Source organism: Alexandromys fortis, unplaced genomic scaffold (genome assembly GCF_014885135.2).
Source record: "Alexandromys fortis isolate MF-2015 unplaced genomic scaffold, M_Fortis_MF-2015_v1.1 scaffold_89, whole genome shotgun sequence".
NCBI classification, from domain to species: Eukaryota; Metazoa; Chordata; class Mammalia; order Rodentia; family Cricetidae; genus Alexandromys; species Alexandromys fortis.
This window is the reverse complement of record NW_026067973.1, coordinates 4,905,267-4,914,489: the sequence shown is the minus strand read 5'-3', so window position 1 is coordinate 4,914,489 and position 9,223 is coordinate 4,905,267. Positions and strand designations below refer to the sequence as shown.

The window sequence follows — 9,223 nt, the reverse complement described above, 5'->3', positions numbered from 1 at the left end:
CTGGAGAGATGGCTCAGAGGTTAAGAGCATTGCCTGCTCTTCCAAAGGTCCTGAGTTCAATTCCCAGCAACCACATGGTGGCTCACAACCATCTGTAATGAGGTCTGGTGCCCTCTTCTGGCCTGCAGAGATACACACAGACAGAATATTGTATACATAATAAATAAATAAATATTTTAAAAAATAAAAAATAAAAAAATAAAAGAAGGGAGGCCGTTGTCTTTCATCACTTGCTCAGGACTTGTGTCCCCACAAAATTTCTTAGCTGAAGTCCTAACTAACATGAAGGCACTGGGAAACAGAGCCAGCAGCTAAGAAGATGAGGTAGGACGAGTATTGGCCTGATCTAGAATACATAGTAAATTCCACACCAGACCGCAAGATTCTAGTCTCCAAAACCAAAAACAACAAAATTGCATTTCTTCTGAAGAATCAAGAGAAGAGTGTTGGGAGACGGATATGGCAATACACACCTTGGGAGGCAGGACTGTGGGTGTGAAGTGTTCCACTCCTGTCAAAGTTACAAACAATTCCTTGCTTATATCTAAATCACTTATACAAAAATATACAGCAACATTTTTAAAGTGTTTAAAAACTTTCTTCAGAAGAATGTTGGCTGGAACACACCACAAGATCACTAAAGTAGGCAATGAGAACAGAAGTCAAACAGACTAGAAATAGCAGCAGTGTTTTAAAACACCAAAAGAAACTTTTGTTTTTTTTTTTTTTTTTGTGGGGACACGGTTTCTCTGTGTAGCTCTGGCTGTCCCAGAAATAGCTCTGTAGACCAGACTGTTCTCAAACTCAAATTCGCCAGCCTCTGCCTCCCAAGTGCTGGGATTAAAGGTATAGGCTACCACTGCCACACACAGAAGAAACTTATAGGGGAAAAAAAAAAAACCTGATTCATAATAAAATACAAAAACAGGCTATTTCTGCCTTTCCGGCGGTGACGACTTCCCTACGAGAACATGCCTCTCGCAAAGGATCTCCTTCATCCCTCTCCAGAGGAGGAAAAGAGGAAACACAAGAAAAAGCTCCTGGTGCAGAGCCCCAATTCCTACTTTATGGATGTGAAGTGCCCAGGATGCTATAAAATCACCACGGTCTTTAGCCATGCACAGACAGTAGTCCTGTGTGTCGGCTGCTCCACTGTCCTCTGTCAGCCTACAGGCGGGAAAGCAAGACTGACAGAAGGATGCTCCTTCAGGAGGAAGCAGCACTGAAAAGCACCGGATTCGAGATGAGTGGGAACCATCCCAATAAACACATTTTGGATAAAAAAAAAAAAAGGCTATTTCTGATATAAAGATTACCAAAATGCCAAGTCCTGCTCATTTATTTGCACTAGACTACTAGACTACTAGACTAAAGGGAATTTTCCCATGGAAATAAGTACAATAGTACCTGCTCATTTCTCCTATAATTAAAGCAAGAGTCCAGCAGGAGAAGTACATCCTGGACTCCAGCTAAAATACCATTAAGACATGGGATCTGAGATGCCACTAATGACCCAACTTGCTAACAGAGAACAAAGAGAAGAAATATCAAGTAGGCAAGAAGGAAGAAAGGATCTACCAAGCTTCTATGGCCTAGCTTACCCCAGATTCTCCCCTTCACTGGGACATATCAGCACTCTTGCCATAAGAGTATACTTGCAAAAGCAGTATGCACATTTTCAGATTATAAAAGACCACACTGGGGTACACACCTAGAAGCTGTTTCTGGAGCACTTCCAGGACCAACCGGATCTTTGCAAAAGCTTCAGGTGGTGATGGATGCTCCGAGTCTGTCGTCAGAGACTGAAAGCGAATGGTAACTGAATTCGGCTGCTTTTCAATCACAGCATGGAGTGATGGGAAAGTCACCAGAGGCTTAAGCATATACTTCAGCAGCATCTGACCTGAAATCGTTACCATGGGGATACTCATCAACAACCACTACAAAATAGGGAACGCAAATACACCACTCATACATGAAGTTCCCAAAAAGAAATAAAGAACAAGACATTGTCTCAAAAAAAAAGAAAAAAAGAAAAGAAAAGAAAAATTTAAATATCAGGGGCTGAAAAGATGGCTCAGCGGTTAAAGAGAATTTCTTGTCTTGCAAGGACCAGGACCAGGCTCAATTCTCAGCATCTAAAAGGTGGTTCAAAACCATGACTCCAGTAGCAGCAGTGGATCTTGCTCTCTTTTGACCTCCACAACATCAGGCATACCCGTGATGCATACATACAAGCAAAACCTCATATATATAAAATTTTAAAAAATTAAATCCAAAAATAAAATCTGTTTAAAAACCATCATTAGAGGAAATTTCTAAAGAGTAAATGTGCCAAAATTATATATCATGAGGACTACAGCGATGGCTCAAGAGTTAAGAGCACTGGCTGTTTCTTGCAAAGGACCCAGGTTCAGTTCCCAGCTCCCACATGGCAAATGGCAACTGCCTATAACTCCAGTTCTTGGGGAATCTAACACCTTCCATGGAGACCATACACACACACAGAGTACCCAAATAAATAGACAAACTAGTCATACACATAAAATAAAAATAAGTAAATCTCACAAAAAAATATACCTATAAAATTACATATTACACGTTTTCTCTGAGAATCTTTCCCACCTGTAGACTTTGAAGTTATTCAAAAATAAAGTTGTAAAAATTAAGGACTAGTTTTAAAAAAGGACCCATTCATTACTAAGAAAGATATTTATGGCCATGCCCTTTGATGCAGGTTCTCAACCTGTGGGTCGTAAACCCTTTGAGAGTCACATATCAGATATTTACATTATGATTCATAACAGTAGTAAAATTGGTTATGAAGAGCAAAGGAAATATTTGTACGGTTGGGGTCACCACAACATGAGGAGCCGTATTAAAGGGTCACAGCACCAGGAAGCTGAGAACAGCTGCTCTGATGAACTGTAAAGGCGAACCGTCAAGAGTCATCTCCTTAGACGTCCCTCATCTCTTCGGCCATCCCTTTCACATCCCCTTCTGAAATTATTGTCAGTGAAGCAAATCACTTACCAAATGATCTCAGCTTGGTGGGTAATTCTCCAAGAATGGAGAAGGCCAGGAGGACAGAACTGATGGGTGGCAGAGGGGCCACCTCCTCCTTCTGGGGTTGTTCCATGCAGAAATGAAGTTCTGTTTGCAGGCAAAACTCTAAGCTGCTGGTGTCTAAGAAGAGGAAGAGAATATCAGCTGCCTCCCAAAGCAAGGTGACCATCTCCTCATAGCACTTCATCTGCGGAGATTCCTAAGTTCCATCACAACATTCGCACATTCGATTAAGTATGATGCACATGGCCTATACACTGCTTTCAAAAATTCAGATAAGTGCAACAACGACGATACACCAGTGAGAGATGCTACCTAAGTGTGTGCAGAATGACAAAAAGCAAGGACTGCAAAGTGAGCCCTGGTTCCCAGACCTCCTTCACGTACCAGTGCCACCAAACCAGCTTAACAGGTCTAATAACCAGTGTGTTACTAGCAAGAGTTCAACACACCTGCCAGCTTCACTTCATTTCCTGTATGATTTTTTTTTAAATACCAGATATTATGTAAAAATAAGTGGGGGCAAAGTGGATATAGGAAAGAGAGCAGGAGTTTCTGGGATTTACTTTTAAATACTCTAAATTTCAATATCTAACAGATAAAATGTACATCCTTTACAAACACCTTCCTAGGTTTCATTCTAAGACAATAATTACACGAGTCACCGCTGGGAATGAGAGACGACAGAGAAGTAGATGAAGAGTGACTATGACCAAAATCTATTAACTACATTATGAAAACATCATCATGAAGTCTATTATTATGTACAATATATTCTATTACTATACACGATATATACTAATCAAAAAATGAAAAAGAAAAACCTGTGAAAAGGGAAATCACACCAAAAGGTGGGTTGGAAGATTAATAAATGAAATTCAGAAAAACTAATAGACTAATGTGTTAGTACATGAAAGAGTCTTGTTTTTAAATATCAAATATTTAGGGTGTATTCAGAGGCCAAAGTGGTTCAGGCAGATTAAGCAAAGCAGTCCACCTGAGGTCAGCAGCACCTTTTGACGGAGGGAACTTCCACACAATCAGCATCTGCCACTCTTCTCCCAGGTGGTAAAGGATGTTCTGCTTCTGGACGGTGAGCTCCATGCTAAGAGACTTCAACAGTTTTAAGTCAAAGCACTTTCTGGATTTTAATAACTTCAAGCATTCCTGTGCCTGGAAGTAAAACGCAATCACTGTTAAACATTTCCTCTAGATTCACAGAAAATTAGAAGCCACCTGCTGAATGACAAAGGCTAAAAGGACACAAACATAACAATAGCAAGGATAGCACTAAGGGCTCAGATTTCAAAGAGTATGTGTACCTCCTCCAGGTGCTGAGCAGCAGGGATGTACTTCTTCTCTGCTAGTGCACTATTATACTCTTCAATAGCAGAAGAAAACTGAAAAAGATAACTTTAGATTAGCAGACATTTTCATTGCTGTGTTTTACTGTTTTAAATGTCTGCTTGTAGAATGTGAAAATACCATTTTGTCAGGGAATACCAACCAATTAGAAGAAGAGGCAGCCTCCTCACCAGCCAAGCACTGAAGTTCCAGCTGAGTTTACTTACCTCTTGCAGTTGTTTGAGCAAATCTAGCACAAGAGAGTCTCTCTCCAGCTGCTGCTTCAAGTTTGTAAATTCAGCAGTCGATATATGAAGATCCCGACGGACCTAATTTATACAGCAAAAGTGTAAGTTTTTTTAAGCAATACCACATCAAAAGAATAAGACATCTGTAACTTATCACTAAGCTTTAGTAACAGTGTAATTCACGCTGAAACTTAAACACTGAAGGTGACTAGGAGGGACTGCAAGGGTCCACTGAGTTCAAAGCCTTACCCTATACAAGAACACCCAAGGCCGGGCAGTGGTGGCGCACGCCTTTAATCCCAGCACTCAGGAGGCAGAGGCAGGCGGATCTCTGTGAGTTTGAGACCAGCTTGGTCTACAGAGCTAGTTCCAGGACAGGCTCCAAAGCCACAGAGAAACCCTGTCTCGAACCCCCCCCCCCCAAAAAAAAAAAACAAGAACACCCATTCTCAGGTCGACGAGATGGCTCAATTAGTAAAGCTTTTTGCCACCAACCCTGATGACCTGAGTTTGAGTAGCAAGTATATAACACACAAAACAAAAATCAATAAAGAATATCCATTCTCAAGACAGGGCCTTACAATATAGCCCTGGCTAGCCTAAAATTCACTATGTAGACCAGACTGACCTCGAACTCACAGAGATGTGCCTATCCCTGCTTCATTACCTTCTTTTAACATAAGCAGTTTCTTTCAGAACTTTCAGTTCAGAGTTCATCCACTTAACATTACTAGAAAGGCATCCCCACTGACAAGTAATTTTCTTTTCTAAATGTTGAGGCAGAATCCACTTCTCGTTCTACTCCACTCTTTCAGAGCATCATTAACTTTCTCTCTTCTGTGTTTTAATTTCTCCCTACCTCATTCTTCATTCATTCACGAAATAAGTAACTGACCATCTACGCTGCATGGAAAGCTCCTCCCACCAGATTTAAGTATGCTGAATTTTCCCATCTTTGAAAAAACTTTCCTCCACTTGAACAACCACCCTGTTTCTCAGCAGTTGCCTTCTTCTCTTCCTTCTCACGAATATGCTTTTTCTAACTGACACATACACTCAGTCCCTCATCTCAGTCACTCTACACCTCACTGTAACGAAGGTTTTAGTTCCGCCAGTTCATCAATATCGTCCCTGTCAAAAACACCAATTTTCAACAGGCAGGTGTATGTGCAGGCGCGTGTATATGTGTGTGTGTGCGTGTGCACCTTTAACCTCAGTACTTGGGAGGCAATAGAGACATTGACTCAAAAAGCCCAAAAAAAGGACCAATTTTTTTACTGCTCAACCCAAAGCCTATTTATTTCATCAATATCAAGCTAACACACTCCAACTTCCCTTCCTCTTTCCTCCCCCTTGTTCCATGAGCCATTCTCTACTGATCTTCCTTAGTTCTTTGAAACATCTGGCTATGTCTGGAGACATTTTTTGACTGCCACACCAAAAGAGGGCTGCCATCTAGTGAACAGAAGCCATGGACATGAGTTATATCTTATACAGTGCTTTATACATTGTGCACGACAGAATTACTCAGCCCATATATCTAGAGTCAAGGGTCTAGATGTTTCAGTAACCAAGCAGTTTGTGCCTCAGTAACCCTTCGCTCCTAAAGCATACCACTCTCCATAAAGCTATGAAGTACTACGTCATAGGGTACTAGGGTACAGGAGCCCTCTGCAAGCTCACGAGAAGCAGAATAGCTGTGGTGAGCAATGCAAGCCAGCTTTATAGAAGGCCAAATTCTAGAAAAAGTGTCTGACACTTAAACACCTTAAGGCCAGCTGCAGCCCTAAGAGAGTGCTATTAAAAGATGAAAGGGTGCTTACGCATAGCGACACAAGCCTCTAGGCTCTAATCTTAGCTTCTGGGGAAGAGGAAGCTGCAGCAATGCAAGTGCAAGGCCAGCCTGGGCTACACAGTGAGCTCCAGGCCAGCCTGAGTTGCAGAGAGAGAGAAACAAACATTCCAATTAGGAAAAGTCCAAATGATCTCATTCTAACCATTATCAGTTCTCATTTTCTTATGAAAACAAGTCCTCCAATTTTAATTTAAAAATCCACTCAAATGTAAGACATTATTATCCTCACTAAAAAAAAAAAAAAGTACCGTAAGAGAAAGTACATATGAATGTTTAAGTTTCAATGTTCAAATTTAGAACTGAAGTCACCCTACAATGATTTGGTTCAACCTCTATTTACCAACAAGGAAAGCCAGACCCTGAAATGCTCCACAGAATAGCCTCAGAAATCCAGAAGCTAAAACAATGCCTCCCCAAGAAACCGAAATTTACCCAACACAACAATCTATTCTTACCTCATTATCTATCCTGGACTTGAGCTGGTCGATGTCATCAGAGAGCTTATCTACCTGGGTAACCAGGTCCTGTGCACTCTGCATGGTAGGCAGGAATTCACTGTACTTCTTGCTGATCAGATTGCACACCTCCCCCTATAATACAAGTACAACAATGAAATGAATCAGGAACTTCCTGAAAACATACAGCATCTCCCAATGTTAGCACTTTATCTAGTTACCCATAGCTTTCCCTCCATGCAATGGGTTTCCTTCAAAACCATTTCATTCATTCTCAAGGGTCCCAGACATTATTAATATGTAGGAAGACAACGATTACCCAACCCCAACAATGCCCAAGATTTCTACAGACTCTAGAAACGAGAATGACGAACAAAAGTTTCACAATGAACTGGGTCCATGTCCAAAAATTTGAATCATCTACCTAAACATATAAATCCATAAATTGAATACCTTAATTTACTAATCTCTATCTTCTGAGCTACAAAACTTTAAGACCTAATCTTAAAGCTCTTCAGATGTTTAGAAGGACTGGGGAGATGGTTCAGATGGTAAAAGTGCTTGCCATCAAACCTGATGACCAGAGTTCAATTCCACACGGTAAAAGGAGAAAACTGACTCCCAGAAGGTGTCCTCAGACCTCCAGACACGCCCAGCACACATACAGCCAAACATGCATATAAATAAAAAAAAATTTTTTTTGAAAGGAATGAGTTGCTTCATTCAAAGCAACTCAATACCTTCTTGAACACTTGACACTGAGTAAATTACGCTTGCCCATAAACTAACTCCTTCTAAGGAGAAAAGATACTATTTTCCAAACTAACCAAAATACAGAGCTGAAAAGCAATACTCCAGCAGAGTTAGAAAGTATTCCAGCACAATGAGAAAGACAAAAAAAGAAATCAGCCCTTTGTTTTATGCAGGAAGCTACATTTGACATAGAAGATTATATATATACACAAATACATATATATGGTAGAAATATATTGAAAGTTATTTTAAAAAAAAAAGATGGAGAAATGGTCAAATATAGGAGCTGGAGAAGGAGGGACTATGCTTCTTTGAGGCACTGAAAGAAGTTCTCAGTTGACTGAAGATTCAAGTTTATGTATGAAACTAAAAGAAAAAGTAGGCTCTGAGAGCAATGCTCTCTTCCTAGGTTATTAAAAAGTCATTAAAAAAACTTAAGCCACATTATAGAGATGCCACTGACATGAATACATAAAATTAAGAAAGCCACTTTTGTGTCATCAACTGTTGTGGGAAGCTTGCTCCCTGATGTTCAGACTTACTCAGGTGCACGTCATTGTAAATGAAAGCACTGAAGATGTGGCTTGTCATGTAAGACTAATGCGAAGTGAAGCTGTGGCTGTGTGCCGCAAATCCATGCAGCCTAAGATATGGTCACCAGCAGCACTCAGCAAGCCTCAAGTTCTGTGCGTGAATTAAAACTTAGAAACATATTCAACCGGTTAAAAGAAAATCCGAGGACAATGCGGCAATTTTCCTAGAATTCATTCATAAATAGAGGGGTGGGTGAAGATGAGCAGCCAGAGATAGGGTGGCTGTCCTGTCCTATCTTCCAACCCTCTCTGGACATCCGGGCTTCCAGTCCCACCTCCGGCGCCGCTAGTTTCTTCAGTCTTTCCCATTCCAGCTCACTCTCTCACTCTTGCTCAACTTAGCACGACTTCCCACCACTGCACAGCCAAGGCCCTTTCCTCCTCACAGTCCCAGGCCTTGGTGACCGCTCTCCAAGCAATTCTCCACACTTCCCTCGCCTCCGACTCAGGGCTCTCCCCGGCAGCTCCGCACCCAGCTGCAGCCGGTCGCCCGCCCTCACCTTGATCTCCTCCACCCGCCGGGTCAGGCGGCTGATCCGGGTGCCGAGGTCCTCCTTCTCCAGGCTCCCCGAGTGAGTCAGGACTTCAGTCACGAAAGAAGCCATCGCCACGAAACGTACCCACAGCGACCCGGTCACTCCAGCTGCCAGCGCCGCAACTCGCGTCCCGCCCGCGGCCTCACAGCGTGGCCTGCCGGGAAACTGAGTCCTGTGGGGGCCCGCGCTCACGCACAGGCGGGAGGCACACTACAGTTCCCAGCAGGCCTCGCGCCGCCTGGATTAGCAACTGGGCGCTCCAAGACTGCGCAGGCGTGATCCGTTCCCTACTGGTTTTCAAACGTGTCTCTTCCCGCCGGTTTTTTGTTGTTGTTTTGTGGTTTTTGTACTAGAAGCTGCGGAATGTTTCACC

General features: G+C 42.2%; 2 protein-coding genes across 2 annotated transcripts in view; one reads left to right on the top strand and one right to left on the bottom strand.

Moving 5' to 3' along the window:
- Positions 1–9,014, bottom strand: part of Zw10 (zw10 kinetochore protein) — a 26,458-nt gene extending 17,444 nt beyond the window's left edge. The window contains exons 1-7 of the mRNA XM_050156379.1: positions 8,815–9,014; positions 6,969–7,103; positions 4,638–4,739; positions 4,389–4,466; positions 4,080–4,239; positions 3,034–3,186; positions 1,712–1,903 (exon numbers count right to left, since the gene is read on the bottom strand). Of these exons, the coding sequence (XP_050012336.1) occupies positions 1,712–1,903; positions 3,034–3,186; positions 4,080–4,239; positions 4,389–4,466; positions 4,638–4,739; positions 6,969–7,103; positions 8,815–8,919 (925 nt within the window). The 5' untranslated portion in view covers positions 8,920–9,014. The remainder of the gene's footprint in view (positions 1–1,711; positions 1,904–3,033; positions 3,187–4,079; positions 4,240–4,388; positions 4,467–4,637; positions 4,740–6,968; positions 7,104–8,814) is intronic.
- Positions 965–1,286, top strand: LOC126510068 (40S ribosomal protein S27-like). The gene has a single exon (XM_050156380.1). It carries the CDS (start codon positions 972–974, stop codon positions 1,224–1,226), a length of 255 nt encoding a protein of 84 aa, XP_050012337.1. The 5' UTR covers positions 965–971; the 3' UTR covers positions 1,227–1,286.
- Positions 9,015–9,223: the final 209 nt, after the last annotated feature.

Bases quoted from the DNA above. Each gene is read 5' to 3' on its own strand.
- LOC126510068 (XM_050156380.1), top strand. From the start codon at position 972: ATGCCTCTCGCAAAGGATCTCCTTCATCCCTCTCCAGAGGAGGAAAAG.